At 37.7% G+C, this 18,232-nt stretch overlaps 1 protein-coding gene across 3 annotated transcripts; it reads right to left on the bottom strand.

Annotated features, from left to right (window-relative positions):
• Positions 1–10,755: 10,755 nt before the first annotated feature.
• LOC130135867 (sodium/hydrogen exchanger 1-like) lies at positions 10,756–15,138 on the bottom strand. 3 transcript variants are annotated; one of them, XM_056305681.1, is made up of 15 exons: positions 14,699–15,136; positions 14,070–14,383; positions 13,871–13,989; positions 13,620–13,717; positions 13,389–13,448; positions 13,210–13,256; positions 12,918–13,112; positions 12,791–12,837; positions 12,581–12,647; positions 12,379–12,479; positions 12,182–12,283; positions 11,937–12,075; positions 11,786–11,848; positions 11,519–11,599; positions 10,756–11,437 (listed from the first exon to the last, which is right to left on the bottom strand). In XM_056305681.1, the coding sequence occupies exons 2-15, from the start codon at positions 14,235–14,237 to the stop codon at positions 11,108–11,110; spliced, it is 1,617 nt and encodes a 538-aa protein (XP_056161656.1). In that variant the 5' UTR covers positions 14,238–14,383; positions 14,699–15,136; the 3' UTR covers positions 10,756–11,107. The 3 variants fall into 3 exon arrangements, with proteins under 3 accessions (XP_056161656.1, XP_056161657.1, XP_056161658.1); XM_056305682.1 differs by having other exon boundaries at positions 14,070–14,264; XM_056305683.1 differs by lacking the exon at positions 13,389–13,448 and having other exon boundaries at positions 14,699–15,138.
• Positions 15,139–18,232: the final 3,094 nt, after the last annotated feature.

Raw genomic sequence — 18,232 nt, 5'->3', positions numbered from 1 at the left:
TCGGCCTTTTCTAGTCCTCGCCCGAGCCGGCGAGGGCCACCCTCAAGGCTCGCGGCCTGGGCGAGGGTTGCCCTCACCGGATCTGGCGAGGGCTGGATTTTCGCCACCCCCCTCGCCTGTGTTGCTAGTTGCTGGTCGCTGATGGTCGGTGGACAGCCAGGCAAGAAGAACTGAAGAAGAAGAAGAACAATAAAGAACAGGAAAGAAGAAGGAAGAAAAATAATTTCTTTTTCAATTCTGATTTTTGTTTTCAGAATTAAGAAGCTACTTTTTTTTACTTCTTGATTCTGTTCCAAAACTGATTTTGGGAACGATTTTTTGCAAATTTGTACCAAGGAACAAAAAGTTTACCAAACGGATTTCTGTTCTAAAACTGATTCTTGGAACAAAAGAACAGAAATTTTCACTGTTTGACAACTTGCCAAACGGGCTCTTATACTTCTCAAAAATTCTTTGCCCCACAACTTTTAGACAAGTTAACCTATGTGAAATTGTACTATAAATTATGTAATCACCGTTACATCCTCGAGTCTCAGGTTATCTACTAAATAAAATAGTTATGCTAATATGATGTATTTAGAGGTGTTCGTGTAACAATAAGGTTTCAGTTTATTATCTCTTCTTTTCAGGTGATTAAATATTACATAAAATGATGATATTAACTCTTAAAGAGTAAGTTATTATATCCATGGCACAACTAGTTCAACATTTTCATCAAGGGTCAATATCACAAAAACCCCAAAGTAGTACACATGTGACGAATTTATCACAAACTAATTTTTTGACTACCAAAAACCTCAAACTGATATATCTATAACAAATTTACCCTTTGTTAATTTCCGTTAAATTTTACTGTTAAATTACTGAGTTGGATGATATGTGGTAGATGACGAGTGTCCCAGTTTGGGGTTTTACAGGTGTATCAGTTTGTGATTTTTCGTGATATTAACCTAATTTAACTGAAACCAACAAAGAGCAAATTTGCTACAAACGTACCATTTTGGAGTTTTGAGGGGTCAAAAAATTAGTTTTTGGTAAATTTGGTACACGGTGATTTTTAGTGATCAAAAAATTAGTTTTAGGCCAATTTGTCACTAATCTACCAGTTTTAGATTTTTCGTGATATTAACTGAGTGAAAAAACACAAAAAGATAAAACCAAAAGTGGTGACTAGTTAGCTCAGAGAGATCGAACGGTCCCATGCCTTTTTTAGAGACGTTCTCTATTGATATCCCATCAATTGCATAACTCGAACTATGCACGATTACTCGCAAATTGCATCTTAGCAGAGAAATTGTCTAATCAGTCATAAACTAATTGTACGAATGACAATTCTGTTATAAAATTTTCAATACTGCAGCAAAGAGTCCAATAAGGTTGCAGGTTGGATTGCTAAAATCCAAAGAAATAGATCCCTGCCTCATAATTCGTTGTCTAGCCCCCTGAAGCTCTATGGGCTTTACATTGTTCTGAATCAAGTCTATTGTGGTCGAACTCCATGAATTAGCTAATGAAATATGGCTTTTCCAATAAAAAGAAGAAGAAGTAAGCATTGTATCATTGCTCAGCCACGTGTAGACCCATTAAGGGAGATTGTGGAGAACAGTTACAATGGCAAACGAACATGGAGGGATCGAGATGCTATTTTAAAGGAGCAATTGCTTATAAGAAAGGAATCGACAACGTGGAATTATGGGACCAGAATTTTCGAAGGTATGGAAGTTACAACCACGAAGGTTCTGCTTCGAGATGGTTATGGCAGACGGCCTATAAACACCAAGTTCTCATGCGCCAAGCCCGCCCCCCCAAAAAAAAAAATCAACAAATCTTATCTTTCAGCGATCTTTAATTTCATACAATTTACTTACCGTTTTCAAACTCACGTCGTTGATTAAATTCCGATATGTATCTTTGCTGTAGCTCTCGGTGTTACATCATCAGTTAAATTCCAGCGTCACATCTCCATCCTTACGAACTTTGTCGTCGATTAAATTCCAACAAAATTTGTAAACTATTTAGTTTGTTCGGAATAAAACAGTAGTTTCCTTATACACTTGTGATACTTCATGTCTAGAATCACCATAGGAACTATCTCCTCTCTTTAAACCGAAGGACGACTTTTAGTAAAAAATATTTCATCATGGGAGTCAATTTCAGCGAAACAATCTTCATTTGAGTGTATTTTTTTACGTAGTCTACAGTTTGGAGTGTGAAGAAAGTCCAAGAGTGTTAGCAAATTGAAAAACGGGTCATGAAAGGTTACTATTACAAAAAAAAAAAAGTATGAAAAGATTTGGAAGGTGTTATTTCCGTACGTTTTTTTTACTAAAAGCACGTCTTTTTTAGGTAATTGACTAATATATCCTTATGATGTCAGATTTGGTCCAATATTACTGATGTGACTTTTTTGCTCTCAATCCTAATTTATGACCAATCATTTTTTTCTATTAAAATCTATTTTAAATTATTCCTTCTTTATTTCTTTTTGTATGGGAATAATGGGAATAAGAAAACTTGTATTTTTTCTCCAACATGGAAAAAGAATATTATTTTGCCAGAAGCATGGTCAAACGTAAACATGCTTATCTTCAGGTCCTATCTAAATATTAAAGAAAAGTAAACACAAAAAGGTAAAGAAAAAGGGAACTTCTTGCTATTTTACTTCTCGATGAAGAAATAATTGATATCAAGCATAGATTTAATCTCATAGAAATTACATCAAAACTTCATGAAATGCTCAAAGTTTCCACTGAAATAATGTGATGTGAGTTATAAAGTGAAGAAAGTCTAATTAGAGTTTTGAGTTTCAACTCCCATTTTGCAATTACAAAAAAATTAAAAGCAGCAATCTTTAACCATAGAAACCTGCAAATTTATTTTGGCAAAAATCCCACAGGGCTAAGATTTGTTAGATCGAAATTTAATTTAATATAGTTTTGCTCAAACTATTTTAATAAATGCAATTACTTGTGTATTCATAAGCTGTCATAAATAAAAAGGAAAATTTCAAATAAGGATTTAAAATGCCATCATTTTCTCAAATAAGGGCATGAAGTGCCTTTATTTTCTTAAATAAGGGCTTAAGTGGACCTTATTTCAAATGAGGGCCTTAAGTGGCCATAGGGGTGTGCAAAACGGACTGCCTAGACCGACCGGCCGGTTTGGTCCGATTCCCTGGAGTATCGGTCCGGTTCCTAGTTCCTAAAAGCGGAACCAGTATCCGGGCGGTCCGGTTCCCAGTTCCAAGGGGGAACTAGACCGGACTGATCCGAACTGACTATATATATTTTTTAATTTTTTTAAAAAAATTAGTAAAATTTGGACTAAACCCTAAGTGAACTTCATCGACATAAATTCATTGACAAAAATTAGTAAAATGTGAACTAAATCCTAAGTGTTTGACCCCCAAAAAAAAAACTAAACCCTAAGTGACTGGTTCCCAATCCTAGGACCAACCGGTCTAGTTCCCAGTTCCCAATTTTGGGAACCGGTTCTCCCAATCCAATCCAGTTCCAAGGTGGAATTGGGAATTGATCACCCCTACTTGACCTCACTAAGTAATCAAGGGCATTTTTATTCTTTTTTTTTTCTTTTTTACCATTTCGTTTTTTTTCTTCGTCACCGACCGACGAGGACTCGGCGTCCCTCGCTAGCCACTAGGCAAGGGCCTAGCCGGCCGCTAGCAAGTTGCGGCCCTCGCTGGTCACGAGCGAGGAGACCCTCACCCAGATATAGTGAGGACCGACCTCACTAGTGGCCAGCGAGGGTAACCCTCGCCTGATCAGGCGAGGTTGTGGGTCGACGGCCTCGCCAGATCGAGCGAGGCTGTGGGTCGACGGCCTTGCCAGGGTAGAGCGAGGGTCGCCTCACTTAGTCGACGCAGTCGGCGAGGGCCGCGACCCTGGCCAGTGGCCAGCCGAGCCCTCGCCTAGTGGCTAGCGAGGGATGCCAGGCCCTCGCCGGTCAGTGATGAAGAAAAAAAAAAGAAATGGTAAAAAAAGAAAAGAAAAAAGAAAAAAGAAAAAAGAGAAAAAAAGAAAATATAAAAGGATGAAAATGCCATTGATTGGTTGGTGAGGTCAGACCCTTATTTGAGTAAATGATGGCACTTCAGATCTTTATTTGAAATTTTTCCTAAATAAAAGGTTCTAATCTTATATATATCTTTTATATTTTTAAAGATGAGCCCATAAATAAAATTAACGACCTTCTTCAGGCAAGTGATAAGAGGGTGAAGGATAATATAATATCTTGTTGGAAGTATGTGTATTGTGAAATTGACAAGAGAGATGGCAGAAATAAGTTTAGTTTTCTCGGTTAACATGATAAAATAGAAACAATAAATTAAAAAGGGGTGGGTATTTCAGTCAGCTAATTAAAAAAAAAGACTTTCTTATCCAAAATGCGGGCATCTCCACACAAAATAGAAAAACAATGTAGTGCCTTCTTAACTCATGGAGCTAGAGGTGTGCAAAAGAACCGGGAACCACTCGGACCTCTCGGGACTACCCGAAACTGGACCGGAACCGGTGGTTTCTAAGGGAATTGGTCCGGTTCTCGGTTCCAATTTTTTAGAGCTAGTGGGTACCCGTCCAATTCCCAGTTCTAGGTGTGGAACCGCCCGCCCGCCCATCCAAACTGAACTGGTAATATAATAATGAATATAATATATTTATTTAATTTTTATTTTTTTAAAAAGAAAAATCATAAATCCCTAAACTAAACCTAAATCGCTCGACACTCACAACCTCACATTGAGCCGAGAAACACTTTCTTTCGCTTTCGCCTCACGCTCACGTTCACTCTCTTATTCTTCTCGGTCGATGCTCACCTCACTGTCTCCAACTCTCTATCTCCGTCTTCGTCTTCATCTTTTCGTCTCTTTCCTTGGCTAGTGGGACCGGTTCTATGGACCCACCAGGAAATCGGACTGAACCGGCGGTCCAGTTCCCAGGTGGATTCATGGAACCAACGAGTGGTTTCCAATTCCAATTTTTCGGAACCAGTCCTTAGTGGGTGGTTTCCGGTTCTAGGGTGGGAACTGCCCACTTGGACCATGCTCACCCCTACATGGAGCATTTGAGAAGTTGCATTGTTCTTTCATGTTCTTAATGTTAGGAAATTCTAAAAGGATTGAAGACCCGCTTATTCATGGACGAACAAAATTAATGCATAATTAGGACCAATGCAGAAATGTGAAAATTCTGTACTAACCTACAGCCATGATGAAGTTTGATTGATAACCTGAATCGTCAAGCGTTGAACGGTCGGTGAAGGGTATCTTTAGCCAATTGCCCTCTCGAACATAATGGTATGTTTTCTTATTATTCTTAAGATCAGATAATGAGAGGGTTTGGCTTAGAAGATCCTTTTGTATTCATTCGCACCCCCTCATACGACTTCTTCCATCAAGAAATCGTGCCTTTTTGGGTGGTCACAATATAATGGACACTTATCACGCAACTTAACGTGGATAATAAACGTTAATGAAATTAACTAAACGTGAGAATAATAAACTAAATATGGGATCACATTATTGATATTATAACACTTAAATGTAATTTGAGACGCCACAATTTTGCTTAAAACAAGGTTAAGTCTAGCTCCATCCCTTCTTCAAACTTTCTCTTAGACTGTAGTTAAGATAAGTCCAAATGTGAATTTGGCAAAGAAAGAGTTAAGATCAATAGCCCAATTTTTATGTATTAGCTAAGCTCTCACAAATGTTAATGGCTTGTAATTTTGTCCTGAAAGGTTACCAAGGAAAAATGTGCCTTGTGCGATGAGAATCTATTGAAATATCTTGACAAAACTTTCCCTCCTTCACTCTTAACTACTAACTAGAATCGCAATATGCCCCTACAATGATGGACTCGATTTAGTGGCGTGGTGCCTTGTTGTAATATATAGCGGAAATGATAGGATCTTACAAATTAAGTCAATGCGAAAATACCAAAAACATAAACAAGGAACGATGAAGGACATCAGAGATTTACGTGGTTCGACCCGAATGTCAGTACCTATATCCACAGAGAGAGTCAGGAACAAATAATCTACTATAATCAGATAATCAGAGGTACAATTCACTTATACGCTCGAGTGTTTCTCACATCTAGATTTAAGTCTAAATACAAAATATTTATGAATAAACAATTCAATTGGACAAAATAAACTTACTAACATAAATCACCGCGTGTTCGAGCCCAAAGCAAAACACGCGCTCGTTCAAGAACATCTCTGTACGTTCTGCCTCCTTCGTGCGGCATGAATACGAGTGTCTCTGCACGTCTTGCTTTGTGTGGCTCTTTTTTTTTGTCTTCGCTTAAGGAAAGAAACCCTCAATTTTCTTTTTATTTGGGGCAAAAACCCTTGTTTGTACGTCCAAGAAGGGAAGTCCTTCACTGGTAAGGAGTCAACAAATTGACCTGAGCCCACCGACATAGATATAATAAAATAAAGTGTGCAATATTTTGTCTTTTAGTGGCCTTCTCTATTTGTGTTGCCGTGAGCCCCTCATCCGAAATCAGCGTGAATTTGTTTTGTAGGCTCGAACTCGAGACATAAATTTAACGGTACCTAAACGTGATGCCGGGCCAGTGGATGTTAATTGTCAAAAATTTGATGGTGTAAAAGCATAGTTTTAATATCAATGATAGTTTGTGGTTTGAATATGTGCAAGTGTATGTGTGTATGTTATAGTTAATGTGGGGATGAACAAGAGGCAAGGTATAGAGATGACTATTAGAGATAATTTTGAATTTCTCTAGGATAATTTCCATTATTAAAGATATTTTGATAATTATATTAATTATTCGCATCTCTCAAGATTGCATGTATATTGCACATGTATTGCATGTGTAATGCACATGTATTGCACGTTTATTGCATGTATATTGCACGTATATTGCACGTGTATTGCACTAATATCTCCCTTTGATGGTACATATCTTGATTGAGATATTATCTTAGAATAGTTTTCCAAAAAAGCCCGTAAATAGGTTGATGGATATACATCGAAATATACAAAAAATTTCTCAACTTTCTTTTCCGCATTATTTCTCAGGTATTCAAGGGATAGTAGGCTATGGGATATGGAAATATAGTTTCATAGATTTTATATGGAGCAGTACATATGGTGTGGTTGGAATGGTGAGGGAGCTAAGGGATATGCATTTCAACTTGTTTTAGTTGACATTTGTTTTGACTAATAAGCTTCTTCTTCTTTTTACTTGTTCTTCAACATTTTCCAATCTTAATTCTTTGACTTCTCTTCTTCGATCTTGGACAGCAGCCGGAGAAGTCTGGATAGCTCGTGAAAATGGATCACAATTTCCAACATTAAGGGCGCGTTTGGTAACGTTTCTACTTCTCTATTTTTCTGTTTTTCTGTCCCTAGAACAAAAAAAGAACAAAAATCTGTTTGGTAACGCATTTTATTTTTCTATTTCCTGGAATAGAAAAATGGCCAAGAAATAGATTTAGAACAGAAATAAGAAGTTGTTCTCAGAAACAAAAAAAGAAATAGAAAGGTCCGGTCCTCAAGCCGCGGCCTCAGCTCCTCCTCCATCCTCCGTTGTCTGTAGACCGTCTCAAAGCACCAGTCCGGTCCATTCCCAGCAGGAATAATAAAAAAAATTCATAAAAAATTAAAAAATTCCAAAAATTCATAAAAATCAGAAAAATTCTCAGAAAATCCATAAAAATCAGGAAAACTCAGAAAACCCATAAAATTTGCAAAATTCTGAAATTGAAAAAATTCATAAAAAAGTTTCTAGAAAATAAAAAGAGACAAATTTTGGGAAAGTAAAAAATTTTAATAAACGTTTCCCCAAAAAAATCAAAAATAAAAAATTTCACAAAATGGCTTAGAATAAATTAAAAAATTCCGAAAATTCATAAAAATTAGAAAAATTTCAGAAAAATCCCTAAAAAATTAGAAAATTAAAAAAATTCCAAAAATTCATAAAAATCAGAAAAATTCTCAGAAAATCCATAAAAATCAGAAAAACTCAGAAAACCCATAAAAATTTGCAAAATTCCGAAATTTAAAATATTCAAAAAAAATTTCATAAAAAATTTTCTGGAAAATAAAAAGAAACAGATTTAGGGAAAGTAAAAAATTTTAATAAATTTTACCCAAAAATGTTTTTAAAAAAAATTCATAAAATGGTTTAGAATACCTGTGGCCACCCACTTTGAGTGAAATTTAAATTTTTTGAGGTGCCCAAGTGGTATTTTTGAAGATTCTTTAGTTTAGGGATCAAAATGGGTTTTAAACATCTAAAAAGGATTAGACAAACCAATAAACCATGCTTATTGATTTTTTTCACTTATAACTTGTACTTATGGTTAAATAAAAGATATAAATTTGAATGCAAAAAATTGGGAATATAAATTTTTTTGGTTGTACCAAACGCATTTATGTTCTTTTTCTATTCCAGAAATAGAAATTTTGTGCAGTTACCAAACGCATTCTTTTGCTCAAAAACTCATTCAGGAAATAAAAATAGAATAAACTATTTCTGAAAAGAAATTGTTCCCAGAAATAGAAACGTTACCAAACGCGCCCTAATCGACTTTAACACCGACAGCTCAGAAGCTCAAGTGTTGGAAAGGAAATCAGAAGCAATTGATGAAGCAATTAATTTCAGACATTCAGATACTAGCAAGTGAGGAGGAGATTACAAAAGCCGTTAACTCTCCTAATACAAGCCCCGGACAAAAGAAAGAAACAAGAAAAGAGAAAAACGAGAGGAAGAAATTGGATCTCTCTACCACAGAAATGCAAAGTAGCTGCTTCGAATAAAATGCTGCAACTCTCCGTTTTTGCCATCAATCTCATCAGAGCAGTGGAAACTTCATGCTAGAAACGACCTGTGTATAAACGTGTCCTATATACAATCCGCTCAACAAAATCATTAGTCTCCGTTAGAGCCACTAATGATCGTCTTGATCTGTGGGCGAGCATGGAATGAAAGGCACGAAACCCTACCTGCTGAACACGGGCCTCATGAAGGCATCATCAAATTTTCACCAGTGATGGCGCACCATGTGAGAAGGTGTGCTCAAGAGCTTGCGCAAACTGCTCGGTCGGGGTATGCTTTTGCTGTTCTGGTGAGACTCCAAGTCGTGTCCGTTTCTGAGCAGTGGCTGAGTGAAGGATTCGGGACTTTGATGGCTCGAAAGACATCATGCTGGCATAATATTTGGTCGCAGGAAGCAAGATTCTCACTAGAGGCTTCGTCAACGGTCCAAACACCTGTATCAATGAATGGTATCTTGAGGCACAAGCTACATTTTATGCCACCAATTAGACTTGGCACAGGAAACACCGCCTTACCACAGTGCTGAACAGAATGACCATGACGGTACTCGTGATCATAAACACAATGCCCGGCAATTTTGCGTCTGACCTTATAAACTGTACCTGCAGAAAATGAACTTCAGAGCAAGCCTATGCGTCAGATTAAGACAAGAAAACATAGTAAATACTCTTAAAATAGGCATATTTACCAACCACATTCATTGCTTTGCTAGGAATAGAAAGAATCTCACGGTCTCACGCGTGGAAAGTCTCCAGAAAAGTGAGTTATCCGATCATTTTACCTGGTTTGAGCGAGTGCCATGGAGACAGCCCGTGCATAAGCCCCAGCCACCAAATTGTGACCTGGACATATCAAGTTAATTAGGAAACTCCATCATGCCGACTACCTCATCTGTAGGAAAATCCGCAAGAAAGTTTTAATTTCTAGCCTGCTTCTTTAAGTTGATCTTTTCGTACTTCCTGGCCAAGTTGGATAAGAGCAAAAGGGGAAAAACGAAGGCGGCTCTTCCAATCAGAACGTGTCCCAACAATATCGAGCTGACCTTCACTGATTTTCCAGGACTGAGAAGTTGCCCGTAAACTTCAGAGCATGTAAACATCTCATCGGAATACAGAATGGAAATTTAAGCCTTCAGAACTGAAAACTTACCCGAATGGCGGGTCGGGTGTGTTTGATTTTAATTCATTGCATCCTAACATACCCAATAAGGATGAAAGGGATTTCTTGGATGAGGGGCCAATAGTCGCCAGTGAGTTTTAAGCATCAATCTTCCAGAATCTCGCTTCTAATTTATCTCCAATACTTGAAGGGAGGAAGGGAGGGAGGCCATCCTCTGGCAAGTATTTCAATTGCGGGCAATCTGCAAACCGTTACTGTTTGAGAGAGGAGAGATGGTTCCAAAGACCACTTGATAGTCTTTCCACGTTCCTCAGTTTTGTCATCTCAAGAGGGTTAGAGAAGAAGAAACAGAAGGCTCCACGCATCCTCGTCCTCCGAAGGAAACCACACACCTTCTCTCTGTCGCTCCCATGCTGCCGTCAATTTTTAGATGCTCGAGGGTTGTGAGCATGTGTAAGCCCCATTCCTTCACTGGCTGCTTCAAATTCTCGCTCCCTGAAATTTTAAGCTCCTGCAATGGGAGGCAAACCTCCTATGGGGAAGCAATTGATTTTTTGGCAACTCCTAATTTTTAGCATCAGGAGGGATTGAAGATGACGACACTGATTTGGTTGGCGGCTTATCTCTGGACAAATAATAAAAGAGAAAGATGACAGAGTGATGGGAAGTAGAGGGAAGGACTTCACTGCTGGACAGTTGCAATATGCCCCAGCAATGATGGAACTCGATTTAACGGCGCAGTGCACATTTACAACGATGCCTAAATGCAACAGCGGGCCGGCAGATGCTAATGCACACAAATACTGACAGCTTCAAAAGCTCACTGTTGGTGAAGCAATGAATTTCAGACAGAGATATCATCCAGTGAGGAGGAGATTACAAAAGCCATCACTCTCTTAATACATGCCCAAGACAAAGAAAGAAACAACAACAAAGAAAAACAAGGGGAAGAAATCAAATCTCTCTGTCACAAAAATGCAAAGTAGCTGCATCGAATAAAATGCCGCTACTCTCCGTATACGCCATCAATCCTGTCAAAGTCGTCAAAACTTCACACTTGATAAAACCTGTGTATTAATGTGTCCTATTTACAAACCTCCTAACAAAATCATTACAAACCACCTAACAAAATCATTAGTTCTTGATCTCGTCTTCGGTTTTGGTTAGAGCCACTGATGATCGTCTTGATCGGTGGGCGAGCATGGAATGAAAGGCACAAAACCTCGCCCGCCAAACACAGGCCTCATGAAGGCATCGTCAAATTTTCGCCAGTAATGGTGCACCGTGTGAGAAGGCGTGCTCAGGAGCTTGCGCAAACTGCTTGGTCGGAGTATGTTTTTGCCGTTCTGGTGAGACTCCAATTCGTGTCCGTTGCTGAGCAGTGGCTGAGTGAAGGATTTGGGACTTGATGGCTCAGAAGATGTTGTGCTGGCAAAGTATTTGGTCGAAGGAAGCAAGATTCTCACTAGCGGCTTTGTCAACAGTCCAAACACCTGTATCGATGAATGATATCTTGAGGCACAAGCTACAAGTTATGCCACCAATTAGACTGGGCAAATGAAGTGCCGTCTTACCACAGTGCTAAACAGAACGACCGTGATGGTACTCGTGATCATAAACGCATTGCCCCGCAATTTCGCATCGGACCGAGTAAACTGCACGCGCAGAAAATAAACTTCAGAGCAAGCATATGTGTCAGATTAAGACAAGAAAATATAATAAAACCTCTTCAAATAGGCATCTCGGGCGACCACATTTGTCTTATTACTAGGAATAGATAGAACCTCACAGTATTGCGTGCGGAAAGTCTTCCAGAAAAGCACATTATCTCATCATTTTACCTGGTTATAAGCGAGTGCCATGGAGACAGCGCCACGCATAAGCCCTGCCCACCAAATTGTGACCTGAACATATCAGAGTTAAATTAGGAAAATCCATCATGCTGACTACCTCATACGCAGGAAAATCCGCAAGAAAATTCTGATCTCCAACCTGCTGCTTTAAATCAATCTTTTCGTACTTAGACTTCCTAGTCAGGTTGGATAAGAACGATAAGGGAAAAATGAAAGCAGCTCTTCCAATCAGAACGAGTCCCAACAATATCGAGCTGACCTTGATCGATTTTCCAGGACTGTGAATGAACGAAGAAGAAGAGCGAAACATTAGGAAAATGGAAATGTGATTCCCCCTATCCAACATCACCTAGCGAATGTAGAATGTAACAGACTTATCATTACCTATTGCTGACAACTCCCCACTTCTCGATATCTAATGCATCCATTCCAACATAAAGGAAGATGAAGATCTCAGCAACAAACGACAAAGTGGCAAAAACGTGCCTGCAATCATTGGCAAGTATATGTGAACACTAGCACATGAAAATAACAGAAATCATGGCCAAGGAAAAGATTGAAAGTGAGTAGATTAGACATACTTAGTGGTCACTCTTGAACTCTCTGTCACGTTATGCCATGTGTAATGCGACATGACAATTCCACAGAAGAACACAGTGAGGATGGCGCTTAAGTAAAAAAACTGCCAAAACAATCCACTATTAGCAGTCCAAAAAGAGGCAAAGAAAGAATTATCGGTGGAGAATAGTTCTACGAGCATACAAGAACTAAAAATTATCGTACTTCAGCCAACATATATGAGAGGTATGCCATGAGTATCATTAGCGCAACCTCGCGATCTGTAGAGTGCCTGCACTTGTAACATTAGAAACTATAAGAGCACAAAAAAGAAAGTACCCAAAATAAAATGTCAGCACTGAACAGATATTGTTAACTGGTTTCATTTTATACACAATTAAACCAGACATCGGTGCTAGGGATCAATTTGTCAACCTGCCAAAGTAGAGTTTCTTAACAATGTAAGCACTGAGCAACCCCGCCTGCAGGAATGCAAACCAAACATGTCAAAACAGATCAAGAACAGCATCTTAAGCCGGGAGGAAGGAGGAGGGAGTCTCACCAAAACTCCAAGCATTGTGCTCGTGATAAACAAGTATAAGAAGTTGCCCATGAACTCCAGAGCGATCCTCGAGTTGATGTGGGTAAGGTCAAAGCTCTTAATCGCATTAAACAGGACGACTGATGCAGCATCATTCACCACGCCTTCACCAAAGACCAGACTGTACAATAGAGGCGTCTCGTCCTGATTAAGCACCTGCACCAAGTAATCGAATATCGATTATGTTTTCTCCTGTCATCTTTCTGACCAGGTGGTGGGGAAATTGCACTGCAGCTTCGTACCACCTTAATACCTGCAAGGTGCAGACAGAATCTGTTGCGGAAAGTATCGCTCCAATCGCTGCATTCACCAAGGGAGTGTTAGTTCAAGTACACAGTAAGGCACTTAAATGTTTTTTTTTGGTAAGGTAAAGGCACTTAAATGTTGAGTCCCAAATCAATGGAAAAAATATCTCAAATGAGATGTATATACCCAGATAATCTCTCAATTCAAGTGGACCAATTTTCATTTTCTGAAAGATGTGTACAGCACCTAGATTGAATAAGAGGCCATGAAACTATAGTCAGAACTATATATAAGAATTGACGAAGGTGCAGATGGATCGAGTTTTCTTCCATAGAATATATTGTTTTAATTTAACAGGAACAATCTGTTTGGAATGATTATTTTTCCTTGAGATGAGAACAGATTGCAGACATATACCTAGCGATATGATACCGAAGGATATTAGAGTACCAATTGCACCGAAGAGCATGATCGTCATGAAGTTGCGAAAAAATTGCTTCTTCTTCACTTGGAACCTGGGGAGAAAAAAAAGAACAATATGTCGTGGATGAACTAAACAACATCCAATAATTTAGCAAAAGAAGATACAGCAAACTCCAAGCTCTCGCATAATCAAATATGGAATATTTAACAATCAAAGATGGTGCAAAACTTTGTCTCTAACTCACCCGGCATTGAAGATAATTGGTGGAAGAAGATAGATGAAGAAAAGATCTTCGCTGAAAACCAGAAGACGAGAGCTCTTTCCTCCAGTAGTAAGCAAAATTACAGCTCCGGTGCACAGACCCTACATATTATAGCCCAATAATCACTTAAACAATCGAATCAAGATATAAGTTTTCCCAAAAATCTGTCTATTGAACTTACAATGGCAAGGGCCGTGATGGATTCATTCATCCATCTGTACTCCTCCAACCAGTGGCCCACCACAATACAGGCACAAAGAAGTGCCACAAAGAGGTTCATGGACACAACCGAGGAATGATCAGAGGTCATCAACATGTTGAGTTTAGCCAACAGGAAGCTTGTCTCCATTGCCACACGAACTCTTAGAATTTAGAACTGAATAATGAAAGAAAAATCTCAGGTTCAATTCAAATCTTGAATCTTTGTGAGCGGAACAAAACAGCCAACTCATGTACAATTGCACTTCCAAGTTCTGCCCACCAAAACCTTATGTGCTGCAACCAAAAAAAAAAAAAAAGAGAGCAGAAAGCACAGATTATTATGAGTTAAGGAAAAGGAAAATGATGGTTTTCATTTCTTATATTCCAGCTGAAGGAAAAATGAGAATAACAGTAGAAACACAGGATTCGCCAAAACATGGGAAATATGGTGAAATTACGGTAAAAAACGAAACCTCAGTATTTCCAAATTTAGGACAACAAGAGACAGGACAAAGGTGAATTTGGCTTGGCTGTTTCTCACATAGCGCTCACTTTTTTCACTCTTTGGAGCCGACTTTTTGCTTTAATTTGAAAATGCGTATGACTTACATGCACAAGAGCTGAAGAAACCGGCCGTGAACCTTCCTCAGCTTCTCCTCCAGCTACACCCAAAGGAAAGAAAAGCAAGAAGATATACAAAGACTCTCAAACAGCTTCACGCTTCAAGAAGCCTCGGACCAGCACCACCTGAGCCAGTGATTCAAGTCACTCACCACAACCTCGAGCTTCACCAACGCAAGAAACTTAGCAAACCCAATAGACCCACCTTAAATCTTTGCCCGAACTCATCATAATCTTCAACGAGCACAAAAACTAGAGAGAGAGAGAGAGAGAGAGAGAGAGAGAGAGAGAGTTTCAGTTAGAAGACTGAGAAGGCCAAGGGCTGGGAAGACAGAGGTTGCCAAATGGAACGTATATATACGGTTGCATTAAAAGAATGAGAGCGAGTGAGTCTCTTGATCTTTGGAAGCAGATGGAGAGAGAGAGAGACAGACAGAGACAGAGAGAGAGAGGGGAAAGTTCCACTTGTATGATTATGTCGTTTGCGGAATCTAACAACAACGAAATTGGGAGGCTTTTCTTTCTTTTTTTTCTTTTTCTTATTTGACAGAATCTTCTGGTTCAAAAGCAATGGACTTTTTGGAGATGAATTTATGAATGTTAGACACACAGGCATCAATGAAGTTCTTCAGAAGAATTTTATTAGTCCATGTACTTAAGCCATGCATGTAACCGATGACGGATTACTTTTCTCGCCTGCATATCTACATCTACATGTTGAAATCAAAAGTAAGGTTTATGACACTTTTAACTTCCTAAATTTCTCATTGCGTTATGTATCATTCTTTTGAAAGAAATAACTCTTTTTCGTTCTCCACTTAGTTTATTCTTCTCGTCGAAGAACTTTTTCAAAGACTAAGATTGTAAAAATGCAAAAAACAGAGAACTAACCGAGACTTTTTTCAAAGAACACTACCGACGGCCTAAAGAAAGAAAAACAACTCAAATCCATTTACGAAATGCACGTGACGCACATAGCACGCGTTTGTTTTGATATACTGTATATGTATGTGTGTTAAAATCACCACTTGTCTCACTTTTTTTAATATTAATTAATACTCATAAGTAAGTAACCACCCACTTTCTTTCTAGTGCATATATAAGTAACGATATTTACATCCTTTTTTTGAAGTGCCAACGCGATTTAGGGTCACTATAATTAGTATAGAAGTTTTTGCCTACGCTTTTACATATGAGGATTCTCATCTTATCTCTAGATTAATGATATTACTATATAAATTCAGCAAATAGAATTTACAATATCATCTCCAAATTAGTAGCACGTGCATAGAACCTAGGATAATTACTAAAACCAGTCTTAAATCTATCGTGCATATGTCAATTTAGTCATAAACTTTTTAATTTTGCCAATGTAGTTTTAAATCTTTGCGCAAAATTCTATTGTAGTCAATTTGGCTTCGTCGGCAACTTTCGGTGGCAATTAGTCGGAATGACTATATTGAAATTTGGCGCAAAGGTTTAGAAGTATATTAGCGAAATTAGAAAGTTTAGGACTGAGTCGGCGTCCGTATAATAAGCTTATGACTAATTGGTAATGTTCCTGACTCCACCTATAGAGCGTCTGACGCAGCCATAGGAATTACTCTAAGTGAACATAGAATATCTAACATTCAATTGAAATACTTAACCAATCAGCCGCTCCTTTGGAAATTCTACATTGAGATTTGAAAGGGTCATTTAGGGTTGTTAAGAGTCACTTTGGCTTCTTCTTTTTTTTTTTTTTGTCTTTAGCATTTGAGGCTTCACATTCATTTTACATAGCAATGACTATATTGAAATTTCATGCAAAGATTTAGGATTAAATTAGCAAAATTAAAAAATTAAGACTGAATTGACATCCGTAAAATACGTTTAAGACCAATTGGGTAATTTTCCTCAGGACATCGTATGTGATTTTCACGATTAAATGAACAAGAAAAGGTTGGCTCAATGAGTACTCAAGATGTCGAATTGAACCACCTAGAAGAACATGATTAGACCCTTAACATGCTACTATGATTCACTGTAATTGGGAAATAATGTTGTCACCGACAGGTTTACTGGCAATTAAACCAGGGGCATCAATTATGTCGTTGCAAGGCGTGCTTGAATCAGCTGACACGTACGTGCAGTCCTGTGACCTTCTCTGATTTTTCTTTTTTTACGTGCATTTTTTCAAAACAAAGACAACAATGATGCTCCATGCCACCTTTAAAAAGTCAAGTAAAGAAAAATAGAGGCATGAAATAAATTCGCTTATGCACATAATCGATGGAGCCATAAGAAATTGATAGTGCAAATTTTGTAATTTTCTTTTGGCCAATCTTTAAATTTAAACCCCACCCCCATTAGTCGAATGTGGTCGAAGGGTCTCTTCCAAAGAAATTTATCAGTTGCAATTGATTCATATTAGCCCAATTCACATTAATCGTTAGATAAAGTTGGTTCCACTCAAAATCATACAATTGACAATTAAAATCATTCAAGAAAAAGTAATTCTTTTGGTGGATTCTGAGATAAAATAATACAGAATGAAACAAAATTAGCACCCCAATAAATTCAACTTGGAATTACAATATGTTGCAGCTATTTCAATATACGAATTTATAATAGTTCAATTTCAGTGACAATTAAAATGTAAAATAATTCATCAAACATAGTACTAAAATATTTTTAATAGTAAATATCACATGATATACTTCTTAATTTTATTGTATTTCGTAATTTTCTACACTGATGTCTAGTTATAATCGCTGAAGAGATTACTAATAAAATATTCATCACTAGATAATATTATCATAATTGTATATAACTGTAAATTAAAAGAATGAATCAGTGTAGGAGTATTACCTTAAGCTAACTGCAAATTATAAATCATAATTCATACATTAATTTCTTTAGTATAGTAAAATTTGATCTATGATTTGCAATTCATCGACTAGCCATAAACTATCGGTTAGTAATACACGCAAAATATAAGAATAAGAATAGTTAATCTTATTCAGATTGATCAAATACATCTTATCAATTAACACTAAAATTACCAATATAAAAATAAATATTTTGTAAGATATCGTCGTGAATATATATACTATTATTTGTGTGCGTATATATAATTGTTCTTGGACATGAAGCCTAGCCCACCACCAAAGACCAGGAAGGTGAGTGGGAATTAGATTCTACTTAGCGTTAATTTGTCAAGAACAAGATTCATGCCATCTGTAGAATGGAATGTTCCCATCGATCTTGTGATTGGATCGCAGGATTGATTGATTTTACAAAAGATTATCCCTAGAACATATTTCACTGACAGGACAGAATGTGAATCTTGACCAGGTATTGCTAGTGATTTTTCTAATCAGCTGTCTCTATAGTGGCGGCCAAACAAAAAAAGAATATCCACCATCCTGATAACCCCAATAAAGTCTAAAATTATAACGACAGAGCTTAATTCAAATGAGTTTGTTCGATAATCATAATTAGTATTGACTCAAAAGATTCGATTAAGTTCTAAATTCACTT

Source organism: Syzygium oleosum, unplaced genomic scaffold (genome assembly GCF_021117445.2).
Source record: "Syzygium oleosum isolate NSW1041296 unplaced genomic scaffold, Sole_v2.1 Sole_v2.38, whole genome shotgun sequence".
In the NCBI taxonomy this organism is placed as follows: Eukaryota; Viridiplantae; Streptophyta; class Magnoliopsida; order Myrtales; family Myrtaceae; genus Syzygium; species Syzygium oleosum.
The sequence above is the reverse complement of the archived record's forward strand: the minus strand, read 5'-3'. Positions and strand labels throughout refer to the sequence as shown.